Consider the following 15,385-nt stretch of genomic DNA (forward strand, 5'->3'; position numbering starts at 1 on the left):
AGGAAGAGGTGGCATTCCCGCAATGCCATCCCACCAGCTAGAATGTAACTCACCGGTGGGATGGCATACATGTCGCTGCGATGTCCCGAAGTTGCCCGAAGTTCCCTCTCAAGGCAACTTTGGGCGACTGGGGGACATTGCAGCGACGCAGCGACAGGGAGAATAGTCGCCCACGACAATGAAGATTTGTTGCTGGACGACTAATTTCCCGTGTACCCCTGCCCTTAGCCTTGTTATTTTGGATCCATATTTATCTACATTTTTATTGTTCATTCACAAAAGCTGTTGCAACCATACTGTTTGCTCTGATGAGTATATGAAATGGTATTCACAGGTTCTGGCTTTGGTATGTATAACTTTACTTATAAAGCACTACAAGGATAGGCAGCTATACCTAGCGTACCCAGTTGGTATACTAAGTATGCAGATCAGTCAGTAGCAAGTAGCCCTGGACCTGCAACTAACTGCACATACAGGGTGCTGCACTTCCAGCTGCTGTCAGGGGGATGTCACTGGGGACAATACTTGTGCCACAGCCCCACATTTTCATAACAAGCAGAATGTTTGCTTTACGTTCTTTAAAAACATACTGTTCAGTATAAGGGCTCTGGCACACGGGGAGATTAGTCACCCGTCACAAATCTCCCTTTTCGCGGGCGACTAATCTCCCCGAATTGCCATCCCACCGGCGAAAATGTAAATTGCCAGTGGGATGGCATTTCGTTAAAATCGCGGAAGTTGCCTTGAGAGGAAACTTCCACTGTTTTGTTGAAATCGCGGCGCCTCATTTGCCATCCCACCGGCGATTTACATTTTCGCCGGTGGGATGGCAATTCGGGGAGATTACTCGCCCGCGGAAAGGGAGATTTTTCCGCGGGCGACTAATCTCTCCGTGTGCCAGAGCCCTAAAGGTATCCAACCAAATGGTATGCAGGCCAATCCAACGGATACTGTATGAGGAGGCATAAACTGTATGGCTGCATCTCTATTGTTCTGTTCTCACCTTCTAATCTAACAACACAGCATACACAAGGAGATATGGTGTAATGGCAGATTCGATTTCTCATCAAGGTTAGATAAAATAAAGGGATTGACAGCCTGCCATACACAAAATAAATATTGTACAAAAAGATCATCAATACATGTATGGGCAGCTTAAACTCAAAAAAGAAGACACAGAGGAATTGGGGACATTACCTGATGGTTAGCAGGTCTCCACTTAAACTGTTAAATCTCTTGTGTAAATGTTCAATCTGTTCCGCTGAGACTGTGAAGATAAGGAAAAGAAAGAGGCAGATAAGCTCCTTGCTGTCATGCCTACTAGCACAGCGCACAGGGATAACTGTCATACATCTCACCTGGCACAAGGTATCGGATAATAATCAGAGAAGGCATCTAGCTGGCACTCCTCCTTTACTCATTGTGAGTGGCTCATAGTTAGGCAATGCATTAACAAAAGCTAGAAATGTATTCCACATTATGGGCAAATGTATGAAAGGGGTAACTGCCAAAGGGAAGCATGGGATTCATTTTATACTTTCAAAAGAAAAAGGTGCTGACATACAACACAACAAATACCATTAATGTGCTAGAATGCTTTACCAAGGGGCCCATTTATTAAACCACGTTTGGAAAAAAATCGTATTTTTTCTAAAGTTTAAAACTTTTTGTAATGGCCACGATAATATCGTAAAAATTATGCAACTTTTTTGCACTTTGCATAAATTAGCATGAAAAAAAACGTATTTTTTGCAATGACTACAAACATTTCCGAATTTATTCAAGCTTTTGTATCTGTGACTATCTTTTGGCCAGGTTGGAGCTGCAGAGTGCCATTGAGTCCTATGGAAGGCTTCCAAAATCATGCACTGAAGTTTCAAAGTCAGAAAGGCTTTCGCACCATTTACAATCATTTGGATCCGAAAATTACATAATTTTTAGATCACAACCACAATATTTTCGTACGACCACAATACGAATTTTCTCGCAAATTACGCACATCAGAAATTAGCGTGGTTGCTCCGAATTTTATCCAATTGTGATTTTAACAATCCGAAATTCCTGCTTTGATGCTATGGGTAACAACATTCTTCTAGACCAGCGCTGTCCAACTGGCGGCCCACAGCCCCCCCCCTTTCCCCCCCTCCCATCTATCTGACTGCTGTGACTTTGTGTACGCTATAATAGTATCAGTACTGAGATTAACTGGACCCCCTGCACTGTTCACACCTCAGATTCAGGCTGTAAGTCCCTGTATTGTTCACACCTATAAGCCCCTGTTTTGTCCATACCTAGGACCTTAGACTCCACATTGTTCACCTGTTCACACTTCAGACAGACTGTAGGAGCAGTGCTGGCATTGTGTTATAATTAGTGATGAGCAAATTTTTTAGCCAGGCATGGATTCGCAGCGAATTTTCGCATTTCGGCATTGGCGAATTGTTTCGTGAAACTTCTGTGAAAATTTGCTGCGGAAAAATTTGTGAAAAAAGGGTGTGGTCTCGGCAAATTGGGCGTGGTCACGGCAAAAAAACGTGGGCGACAAAAAAATAGCTGTGGGTGACAAAAAAATTGCCCAACAAATGCTCATCACTAGTTATGATCAGTTCCCTCCACCACTTAGGCCAGAAAAATTATGGACAGCATTGTTCTAGACTAAAAGCAAATTTATGACAAGCTGGTAGGACCCAAAACCCACCGATCAAACTGGTTCAGATTTAAGAATTTTTTCTTGTTTGGGACAGAGAGGGAGGAGGTCCCTGTATACAACCACAGTGCAGACTCTGTAACACACCACATCCCTTTGCTGTTCCCTCCCTGCCTTTTTGGAGTCACTTATAAGTTTCGGTCAGAAAACTGGTTGCACATTGATCTTTCCCGTATGTCCAAACATTCCATTTTCTGATAAATATCTATTTGGGCATGACAGGGTATGAGAAGGTTAAGGCCCCACAGACTTTTGAAAGTACAGTGGGATTTCCCTGGTTAAACTGGTTCCACTGGCTATCTAGCAGGTAATACAGCAGCAGCTGCATAAAATGTAGAATCTGTTTTTTTCATGCTGGTGCATGCAACTGCCATAGATTTTGTGTTCGCTTGTTTTTATATGTAGCCCCCCCCCCCCCATATAAAAGTGCAAAACTGAAACATTAACTGCTGGCACTGGGATACACTCCAAATAATTGTGTTAGGCTGCTATCACTAACTAGTATATGGGTAACCTAGCTATATAACTTATTCCCAATGTAAAATAAATGTAATTGTCTTAATATTTTATTTGGGAAAGGAAAAAAGTTCCTAATTTCCCCTGGAAACGTTTGGATGTGAGTATTTCAGTAATTTGGACACATGTCTCACACTGACTGTACAGAATGGTTTTAATGCTCTTATGACCACGAGTCCTAGAAATCTGCTCTCATTCTGTATGCACTGGTGGCATTTAGCCCAGAAAATTTCAATAATCATGTTTATTTTATTTTACATGCTTTCAGAACAAGTCTCATAATGTACGGGGTCAGTAGCTTTGGGCCCCTAGAAATTATCTTCTATTAGGAAAGGTCATCATTCAAAACTTGGATCAAAATGATTTGATGATAGGATGCCTTTAACTGGTCTGTACCACTTCCACTATGAGAATATTTGTTAGTCCAAGTATATATTTGTATTCTATGGCTCTCCAGGGAAAAATGTTCCCACAACATTTTTCCATTGCTTCCCATCATTCCTATCAGCCTGACACGGTTTCATACTTATGATATTTTCTGTATTGAGTTAAAGGGAAAAATTGCACCCGTAATTGTACCTCACAGAAAAATGCCTGAGGAGTATAAGACTGGGCTTGGTTATTTATGATTACGAGAACAGAACAACACACAAATGTGGGAACAATACTACATATTTGCATAACTTGTACAATGGCTCTTGTATCTCATTATACCTTTGTTTGTGAAATTATGACCTTGGCCATGGCAGCAGGAATCTCCCAATCCAATGTAGGGTACAGTAGCTTTATTGGTAAAGAGCCCATTTTGGATATGTTTAGCCAAATAGCAACCTGGCCAGTCTGGCATGCAAAATTAATCCAAATTATTTATGCAGTTTTAATTGCTGAGAAATCTATCCCTGTATAATCAGCTTTAATTATGTACCCATTGCTTTAATATGGGCAAGAGGCACATCCAGTCATCCACCTGTTAAAGTCCGATTACTGTATATCGGCTTACTGTTAATTTTGAGAAAAAAGGAAGTTTATAACTCATAATTCAGTAAGGTAATTAGTTCAGAAATTACTGATTAAAGCATTCTAACATTTTTTATTATGATTTGACCTTTGTTGACTATTTATTAAAGCTGGCAGGTAGAAGATTTATTTACAACAGAGAGAGAGCAACATGGCAACCCCCATTCGTCTTATAAATACAGTTGTGCACATGGATACGGGTCTCTTCAGGATATGATATGTTTTGCCGGAATATCTAAAGTGCCATTAAACCCCACTTACAAATATAGTATCTCTTGTCTCAGTTATCTTGTTGGCACTTACACACACAACTACACAGACATCTGTAGCATTTAAGACTCGGGTCACCAAATTGTTTCCATGAAACTATCAAGTATGAAGTTATAGGTCTCGGAAAAGAAAGAGTAACGCGTGCAGCTCTAATCTACTGCAATATAAATGAATGTTCTAATAACAGGGATAGGGTACTTATCTGTCAGGAAAAAATCTATCAAACTTCTCTTGAGAGGCAGAAGGTTTTGAAAAATATGTTTTCAGTTGATAGGAACCTCTATAAATAGCTCCTGTTCATAGGGAAGAGCAGCTGCAGCAGGTACTGCACAGAATGCCGACTTCTCCAGAACATTAGGTTTGCTAAATTTAGCTAGATGAGGTATTTTATGGTTTCATGTTTTTGGAAATTATTTTTCTAAATGAGAGTAAGCCCATTTATATATTCCCAATATTATTCTGTATACATATATGATTTTATACCGAGGGGCTGTTGCTGGCTGTTTGGGTCACTGTGTACCTGAAATTTCAGGGCCTGTTTTGAATCTCTGTCCAGACCTGGTGAACCCATTGCTCCTTATAAACATCAGTAACTGCTGTGACTTCCACACAGAGCCCATCAAGGGTTTTAGAACATTGCATTCTAATCCATCAAGGCTGCCAGAACATTGTATACAGGTAGCACCAGAACAATTAGAATACATGAAGAGTGTATTAAGGGTGCCTAAACATTACATTCTAATTGTTCGTAGCGCAACTTTTTTTGGAATATGAACCTTTATATACCTTAACTGCAATGTCTGGAGACACACATGCAAGTCTAATAATATTTTCAGCCATGATTTTTGAAAAATGTGAGCTCTTGGTGTAGACCAGGGGTCCCCAACCTTTTATACCCGTGAGCCACAGTCAAATGGAAAAAGTGTTGGGGAGCAACACAAGTATGAAAAAAGTTCCTGGAGGTGCCAATAAGCGCTATTATTGGCTATTTGGTAGCCCCTATGTTGACCGGAAGCCTACAGAAAGCTCTGTTTGGCAATTACATTGGGTTTTTATGGAACCAAAACTTGCTTCCTAACCAGAAATCCAAAAATTAGCACCTGCTTTGAGGCCAATGGGAGCAACATCCAAGGGGTCAGTGAGCAACATGTTGCTCACAAGCCACTGGTTGGGGATCACTGGTGTAGACTATGATAATTAGATGTAGATAAGTCTAAGAACCATTGACAGATAACTCTATTGGGGTTATGTAATGAAAGGCACTAAGTTTGTCCTGGAGAAGTAACCCATAGCAACCAATCAGCAGGAAGAATTTACTGGTCTGTTTTAAAGCAAACATCTTATTGGTTGCTATGGGTGATCACTACTGGACAAAATTAGTGCCTTGTATTACATATGGATGAGTGAGCTTTGAGCCAACAACTTTTTGATGTAATGTTGCCCATTTATAATTTCACTGTTGCCCCATTATGCTCCATTCTTTTCCCAAACGGTGCCCTAATGATGATCCATGATTGGTAGTATGCGTTAAAGAGTTTTCAAGTGAATCCCCATCATATAAATGATTACAGTGATACACCTATATCCTTTCCTTTAGTATGCTAAAGGAATGCAGTTCCACTTGTAGACACTATTACATAAAATATATCACATTTTCATATCTGAGAAGGATAAAAAAGCAAATAGTTAAAGTACAATCTATACTTTGTAGCATGAGGAAAGATGGGAACAATAAATGAATGCATGAATCCCACTTCCTGAAACCAGAAATGCCAACCAGACCCCCATAGAGCCCCTCAGCTGTACTTTAGCAGGAATGTTAGTTGTAGAGCCACATGTGTTTTACCCAGACATACAGATCTAGAGGGGAGTGAAGCCAATTTTCCTATTTAGTATCAAATGGCCTGGCCTAGTTTCTGTTCTTAAGGATCTGTGTCTGCAGGGATTTCCTGCTGTCAATCCACTACACTTCCTATGAATAAGTAATTGTCATTAAGACTCACTTTAATAGCGTATTTCCCATTAGCACCCCCCCACACACACACACAAAATCATAGTGTGACCTCTTTATCCATCACTTCCCCTTAACAGAAAAATGCTTTTATCTGTGCTGTACTGTTCCGATCCCTTTCATGTACCCAGTACTCAGACTTGAGCAGCTTTTCATAAAATAGGTCAAAAACGCAAAACTTATCACACCCAATGGCTTTTATTTATGTAACAGGTCAGGGTGCCCAAGATGTATATTGTAATATTAAAATAAATGTAGACATGGGGATCAGTAGATCCCAGCTTGCCCACAAGTCCTTCTTCTGCATATTTCCCATTCTAAGAAAAAATTGTTTTTGCAAAATGAAAGAAAATTCAATTTTCAGATTAATTAAATATTTTCAATGGCTTAGAAGTTAATCATAAATTGAATGCATTTCTTTATATGTAAGTCTGTGGAATTAAGTATAGATGTGCCCATAGAGTAAGTGGAGACATGCAATATACTGTACATTAATTACAAATTTGTAATGGTTTTTAAGTTATTTGTATATATAATTGCTATTAGAAGCAGTGTTTGCCAGTCCTTTTTTTATTCTCTGCCCTGGTGGCTCTGGCGTTTGAAACCATGTAATACAAGGCAGCAGACAGACCTGACTCACTGGAGGAGACTGACTTCTGCAACAATGTTTAAAAAGTCATTACAAGGAGATAGGCAAATTCTACTTTTAATAGCAATTACCGTATATACTCAAGTATAAGCCGATCCGAATATAAGCCCAGGTACCTAATTTTACCTAAGAAAACTGGAAAAACTTATCGACTCGAGTATAAGCCTAGGGTGGGAAATGCAGCAGCTACTGCTAAGTTTCAATAATCAAAATAAATACCAATAAAATTACATTAAATGAGGCATCAGTGGGGCATATGTTTCTAAATATTTTTTACAAAGAAAAACACTAAACTAGCTCTGTAAGTGGAGAAGAAGGTCAACAAAAACAATATGGTATCAACAATGATGCCTTAAGAGTACTACCCCCTCTTAGCTCAATCAGCAACCAAGCTAAAACAGAAAGAGTTAAAATCCTTCAAAACTATGGTTTATATAGAATATAAAGTGCAATGTATAGTGCAGAATGGAACAGGTGAGGATGCTAGATGAAGATGAATTTGAGAGCGTGCCAGGGCACTGGAGGGTCTGGTTGCAGGTGGCCTAATTTGCACACAAAGGACAGGGGGTGCTAGTCTGGAGGGACCCATGGAACCCGACTCGAGTATAAGCCGAGGGTGACTTTTTCAGCACATTTTGGGTGCTGAAAAACTAGGCTTATACTCGAGTATATACAGTACATTTACAAATAACTTTTAAAGCACTAACATTTCACTAAAGCACTATACATTCAAGTTGCTTAGCCTTTTATTGGGCAAAAAAATAATTTCTTGGGTTGATATGTCCTTTAAGTAATAATGTTCACTACACACAGTACCTCTATAAACTTTGTACTGAAGTCACAACATTGACTTTCTGGAGAACTGCAAATAAACGGACCAGTAGGTAATCTGCTCCATCCTACTTCCTATGCAATCAGATTGACTGTATGGGAGCAGCATATCCTTATGTGTATGGTCAAACTACGTCTAATTGGATCATCCTACTGGTAAAAATGTTCATTAGACTGCATGAAAATCCAATAGAGGCTTCAGTCTGCCTAGCGAGAGTAATGTTATTATATAGAACACTGCATGGAGATTTAGAGGTTACTTTCACACCCGCAGGTTAATTGGCTCCTGCCACATTTGTGTGTTAAGCTCCACTGACGCTGGGGTTAGTAATGAACAATCTCTGTAAAGGAGTGTGTAACATGTCGCTGCTAAATGAATGACAATATTAATTGAACACTTTAAATGTTGTTCTGCCGAGCAGCCCCTTCCCTTTTTTGAAAGTGAGCTCTTTGGCACAGGGACCACCCTCACCTGCTGTCTTTAAACTCTTGATATGCAAAGTGTTTATCTGTGTCAGTGCAATGTTATTGTTTGTATGTGTTGGTTGCGGGTGGAAAGGCATTTCTGGGATATTAGTCGCCCTTTGTAGCCAAGATTAACCACAGGCGAATAATCTCCCCGTGGGCCATGAGCCTTAGAGCAATGACACATGGAGCTACTTGGCGCGGCTACAAAATAGACAAAACTGATAATTGTGTTTATGTGTGTTTTAGCAGTGACAAATCTCATTATTGTCTATGGCAGGGTATTTTCTGGTTGTCCTATGGATTATCTGCTTTAGTGCTGGCTGGCTACAAGTAGCACTGTGTGCCACATCCCCCTGGCTTGGTGTGGCACAATTGTGTCTTCAAGTATTGGCAATATAAAGTGGTGAGGAGCTTGTGGCCAGCCTGCCTCTGACACAATAGTTGCTAAGACAGGTCTATAGCTGCAAGCTAAGCTAAATAAAACATACAGTATAAGAATATAGGAAAGTATAGTGGCCCTTTAAGAGAGTGAGAAAAAAATAAATAAATGTACAGTGCTGTGTTGCTGGATTCTCACCAAGGCACTATGCAATTTACCATTGTGTGTGTATGTGTGCGTGAGAAACCTTAGATTGTAAACTTAGGTTGTAAGCTTCTTTGAAGCAGGGACTGTATGACAAACGATATCTGTTATACACTGCCACTGTGGCACTATTTGAATAAATAATACTTTTATCATTGACTCTGCCTTGCAGGGTGGAGAGGGTGTTTGCAGTATTACTATGATTTGTTTACAAACGGGTTTCCCTGCATTCCTTTGTGTCCTTTTTGTATGCACTAAAGCAGATAATCCATAGGATAACCCACTACCACAATACACAAGTTCTTACTCACCTTTCAGGAAGTCAGAGCTCTTAATTCATGCAATACCAAATATATTAATTCTATATCGTACAGCAAAATAACCAACTTGGCAGCAGCAACAGAGGTTATCAGAGGCTGAATAAACAACTACCTTTGCAACCGCCCCATCTCAAATAATTAGGGCCAAATGATCTTATCACAAAAATGTGGGTCCAATGCGGTCCTTGATCCAACAGAAAAACAAACCTGCCCGATTTTTGGCCAAATATTGGTCAGGTAGGTCCGTAGAAGGGCTCCATAAATGGGCAGATAAGCTGCTGAATTGGTCTGAAGGGGCAAAATCAGCATCTTAAATCTGCCCTTGTATGGCCACCTTAATCCACAACCCTGGAAGTACAAAACAAAGTCAGAACAAGTTAACATGGGATCTCAGTGAAGCATACTAGAATACTTCTTGGGGAACTCCCAAAATTAAGCAGTAAAGCTAAGGCTTGTGACAGATGGGGAGATTAGTCGCTGCGCGACAAATCTCCCTTGCTGTGGGCAACTAATCTCCCCGAAATGCCATCCCACCGGCTAGAATGTAAATTGCCGGTAGGATGGCATACTCGGCAGGCCGATTTGCCGAAACAGCCTTAGTTGCCTTGAGAGGAAACTTCGGCGATTTCGGTGCCGCGTATGCCATCCCACCGGCGATTAACATTCTAGCCGGTGGGATGGCATTTCGGGGAGATTAGTCGCCCGCGACAATGAAGATTTGTCGTGTGGCGACTAATCTCCCCGTCTGTCACAGCCCTAAGGGTGCATGGGGCTGTTCCTAGGCTCCTCTTCGCCTAATGTCCACTCAATTAATATAGTTACAGCTTATAGGGTAAAGGTTATGGTTATGTGGAGCTTTACCTAGACATTTAGCTCAGATAGCTAACCACATCCCACTATTACACTCCATTTACAATAGAATATTACATTTCATAGGGAAATCCTGCTATGAATAGCTATGATGGAAGTTATCTGACCAGCTTTTGCAAATGGATTTCTCATTATACGCTTTAAAGATCTAAATTGTTTGCTTTTCATTTTGCATTTCTCCAGCCTTGAAATTTAATCACTGTCCAATTACATTCACAAACAAACAGTAGACTGTGAGGCTAGATTATTATGAATGTGTTTTGTTACTTATCAGTGCCTCTCTTTCAGGGTCCCTCTCCTGCTCGCTGTTTTTCATTCAAACCACCAAACCACTGCCTGCTCGATAGGGTCAGTGACCCCATAGTCGTTTAACTGCACTCCAGAGGCTTCAGAGCTGCTCATGAGAAAGCTATACACTGCCAGGTTTATTTTTATCAATACCATGAGCAAAATGAGGCATGGCAAGGTCAAAATTATACTGGCACAGAAGGGTTAAATTCAAAGCTAAATAGGTAAAATAAGAATTCAAATTATTCAAGTAGACTAGCAAATGATCATTATGAATAATGTTTACTTGACTTCCTTCTTAATCCCAGAACACATAGAGACTACACGAACAGAGAGCTGGCAAAGCAGAATTTCCCTAGAGCACAGCAATAATGTACACAGGTAGTGCAAGGTGCATAGGGTTAATGCCACAAAGCAAATCATCATTATATAATTTTACTGAGACTAGCATAACACAGACTATGAATATCTGTTTCAAACCCATGGGCTTTACTGTATGAAAGCCATTTGTATATTAGGGAGGCCGCACTGAAACCTTGACAGAGAAGATCAATGAGAGTTCTGATCCCAAGTCTAATCAGTAAAAATACTGTCTCAAACAAACATATTTCCATTTCCAAAATATCTGTATTGGCTCCATAACAATAGTGAGCACAGTAGCCGCTTATCCTTACAAGCCCTCAGGATGGGAGTCTTGATCCAGAGCTCTGTAGCCACAAAGACTAGTGGCTTTCTCTATCTCTCCGGCCTGATTTATAACCACAGTCATTAGTTAAAATGGAAATTGATCGGTATCATTCCTCCAGATTTTATAATGGTGATACCCTGCCATATGTCTGAACCTTATGTATAAATAGAATTACAACTCTCAAAATCCTTTCAGCAAGCTGAAGTGTGAGTTGAAGTTGAGAAACAACTGGAAAGCCTTGGTTTTATTGCCAAGCCTAGTACATATGGGCAATGTAGTGGCTGCTGGCAACAGTGATCCTTTAAAATAATAGCACTAAACAACAGAAATGCACACCAACTATCAGGGCTGTCACCTTCTCTGGTAAAAATACTGGTCCTCCTGTATCTTAGTAACTGGCATGGGTAAAACCTACATTTATGGCTCTCACACCTTTCTAATTGCTACTAATTCCACCAGACTATAGGCAGTGCCTTGGGAAATATAGCAAAGGTCCATTAATCCGCCCTTACCTTACAGGTATTTGCTTTTAACTTGTCGGAACAACTTGAAGTTCTTTGCACATTTGCACAATCCCTTTTGCTCCTATTTGTAGTTATGCATTCTATATACAGGTCATCTTTATTATGTATTGGCATGCATAGATGCCAGTGCTAAGGCAAGGAATATGGCCTTAGCAATGGCATCTCTGTATGCCAATACATAGTAAAGATGACTATAAAAATCCCTATACACAGAGAACAGTATGTCATATTATGAGAATCCCTAAGCAGTAGGAACAATTATCCACTTCATATCCTTTAGAGAAACCCTATTAATTAATGATCCCTCTGCTTTCCAGATACAATCAGGTAGAAACTGTCTGTGCCATATATATATATATATATATATATAGTTTTGGAAGGAAGGTACCGCACTCACAGGGCTTAAATTGAACACATAAATGTATAAGTAGTTGCATGTACTTAATACATTTATGTGTTTGATTTAAGCCCTGTGAGTACCTTCCTTCCAAAATTGTACTACGATACAAGACTGCACCTAGGTACAATGAAGTTATAGACGTGAATGCCTGTTACTACTTGTCTTATATATATGGATGTTCATATATTAAAGTACCCCCATTTGTAAAATATAAGGATATTATTAGTTATCAAGCAGTTCAATGACCATAAAAAAGCACAAGGCCAAAGGTCATGCAGGTCCTGCAACTCCAAGGTGACTTCTAATATCCTCATATTTTTTTTAAAGGGGGTACAATATTTATTAAATTTCAGTGAGTTGTGACCGAAATTACATCACTAAGCATCTATATTAACTGATCACTAACTCCATTTATAAGGATATCATTTACAGGATATTCATGGCTATTGTGTAGTGTATTATGTATATATATATATATATATATATATATATATATATATATATATATATATATATATATATATATATATATATATATATATATATATGTATATATTAAAAGGCAGCACACTCGCCCAAAAAAGAAAAGCCCAGGTGCTGCTGCAAAAACTAATATCAGCATGTAGAACACAGAGCACTCATGGGACTTAAATTATGTGTAAAAATGTAACGGTGTAAGTGGATGTTTCAGTCCTACACTGATATATATACATATATATACATCCAAATTTAGGAGATGCACGCAGAAAAATGAAGCAATGGCCTGGGGGCTTTTATCTGCATAAACTAATATGTAACAAAAAATGTTATTACTAATAATGGTTTAAATTTTTATCATAACCCCATGGGCTGGGACTATAAGTACTAGGAGTGAGCAGGTAACACGGCTCCCCTGGCCACAGGCGCCTCAGAAAGTAGAGCCAAGACATCACGCCTTTTCTTTTCCATTATTAGCTCTGAACAGGTGTCTGAACGCCACAGAGGACATTTGGGGGTGGCCAAAGGAGAGATGAGGGCAGTTGTTTGGGAGGGCTGCCAGTCATTATCGGAGCTAATGAGACGGGAATGTGCGGCCTGTGTATAGAACATTAGGCTGATATTATTTCCAACATGAGTGCCATCTTTCCAGCACTAAACCATAACTCCCTGCCCAGGTAAAGGGCATAGCTCCAGCAGAGCAGTAACAACCACTTCCAACTTACAGCTGAACTATAACACCCAAACCTTCATGCCTTTCTTCCACTGTAACTGCACTACAACTCCCAGTATCCCCTGGGAGCCGCTGCGGAAGGTTGCTGTCCAACAGCTAGGGGTTTCGGTGCACCTGAGCCCCCCCCATAGGGCAGTATATATGGCTCCGGACTAATTCATTGCTTAGCGATGTAGGAAAGAAAATGCATCCCAGTGCCAGAAAGTCGGAGCAGCACCTGTGCCCGGGTTGTGCCCACTACGGTTCTGTTTGCCAGGACTGAAACTGCCACTTACGGTAGAAAAGCTTCCTACTTACAGCCTGTCTTTTCCACTAGTTGTCGGGTCTCCACAGAGTGAGAATGTGATAATCCCATAGCAGCTGCCCGAGGAGCCAATCCGCCAGTGGGGATGCCGGGCCGGGAGAAGCCGATATTGCGCTCCCCCTGCGGAGCGATCTGACGGGATGTGAGTGGCTGCGGGGCCGGTGCTGCTCCTTCACTCTTTATTCTCTCTCTCTCTCTCTAGTCCAGGAAGCGCGGCATTAGTAGCGATAGGCAGAGTACTGCTCCCATGGGTCCCTGTGCCTGCCGGCTTGCACTTCGGCACTTTTTCCTTATAGGCTGTACCTGAACCTTTTAGTAGAGAGGCTAGAAGTTGAGCTATGTAGGGGGAGGGATGTACTAACAGGATGTCCGAACTTGTGCTCACTTGCAGCGGAGCCACCCATTCCTGCTATGTGCTCAGCAGGGGGCACTGCTACTAATGAGGCGCGCTGGGAAAGATGTCACTACGCAGTTCAGTCAGTGACAGCCCCAGGCTACAGGTGAGGCAGGGGGAGTGGGGGTGGCACCAATAACTATTCATTGAAACCTTTTACAGTTTCTTGTTACAAATAACTAAGATATCTGCTAGTACAGCTCAGGGGCAAGGGGCAGGAGTGTAGGGGGTTGTTTCATTATCCTGCTGTGTGTGCCCACCCTTCCCACTAACTCTTATCATTATCTCAGTACTGCCATTCCCAGCATCCTACCACAAAGCAAGAGCAAGGGTAATCCCATGTCTATAAGTAGTGGGCCCATGAACAGGGAGATATTAAAGCTGGCCATACATGTGGATGGTCGCACGAAACATCGTCAGATCCGCCACACACCATTCAGGGCTGAATCGGCAGGGACTCGCCAACATACCATACACGCACCGAATATCGTACGAAACGAGGTTTCGTACGATATTATCGGTGCGTGTATGGCCACCTTAAAGGACACGTTAACCCCAAAACTATTTTTTTACCTAATAAAAGAAAACATCATTCTGTAATTGCTACTGAAAGCAGCATGCCAGTCTCCTTCAGCAAGATAGGTCTGTCAGGCTGCTGGCTTGGGTTACATTGTTTCAAACCCCAGAGCCACCAGGGCAGAGAATAGAAAAGGACAGACAAACACTGCTTTTTAATGTTATATATACGAATAACTCAAAAACCATTACACATTTGTAATGAATATATATTGCAAAGTTGCCTGAAATTTTTTTCTTCTGTGAGGCATAAACCTTTATTTTGGGTTGACTTGTCCTTTAACTGCTGACATGGCAGCTATATTTGTGCCTTATGGAAGTAAAATACCCCAGATCCCTGACCTATTATACCTGACTGTGGCTTGTTTGTATATCCATTGGGATGGGTGAAAAGTATCTGCAGGGGCCCCTATATGATTCAATTATTGGCCCAGCAACTTGATCAGCTTGGTTTAGCCCATAACTTGGGACATATTTTGAAGAACTTTTACAGAGATTATGAGATTATACATCATTCACATGAGTCCATTCCCTTTGGAGCTTGGAATCCAAGGGCCCAACGCACACACATTATGGGCAATATCGATGTTTGGCTATGTTAGTTGCAAAGACTGCGCACGTGAATTCCTCAGAGCATGTCAGTAGCTATAATTATCAGCCATGAGAGCTCAGCCATGTATTTCTATAGAAATTATGACATTTCAAATGCAGTTTTTGTCTAGCTGGGAAAAGCAACATGGAAGCTGCACTGCCATTTTG

At 40.8% G+C, this 15,385-nt stretch overlaps 1 protein-coding gene across 1 annotated transcript in view; it reads right to left on the reverse strand.

Moving 5' to 3' along the window:
* Positions 1–14,031, reverse strand: part of tesc (tescalcin) — a 30,896-nt gene extending 16,865 nt beyond the window's left edge. The window contains 2 exon segments of the mRNA NM_001078955.1: positions 1,198–1,267; positions 13,650–14,031. Coding sequence (NP_001072423.1) covers positions 1,198–1,267; positions 13,650–13,707 — 128 coding nt within the window. The 5' untranslated portion in view covers positions 13,708–14,031.
* Between the last annotated feature and the right edge of the window lie 1,354 nt (positions 14,032–15,385).

Source organism: Xenopus tropicalis, chromosome 1, assembly GCF_000004195.4.
Source record: "Xenopus tropicalis strain Nigerian chromosome 1, UCB_Xtro_10.0, whole genome shotgun sequence".
NCBI classification, from domain to species: Eukaryota; Metazoa; Chordata; class Amphibia; order Anura; family Pipidae; genus Xenopus; species Xenopus tropicalis.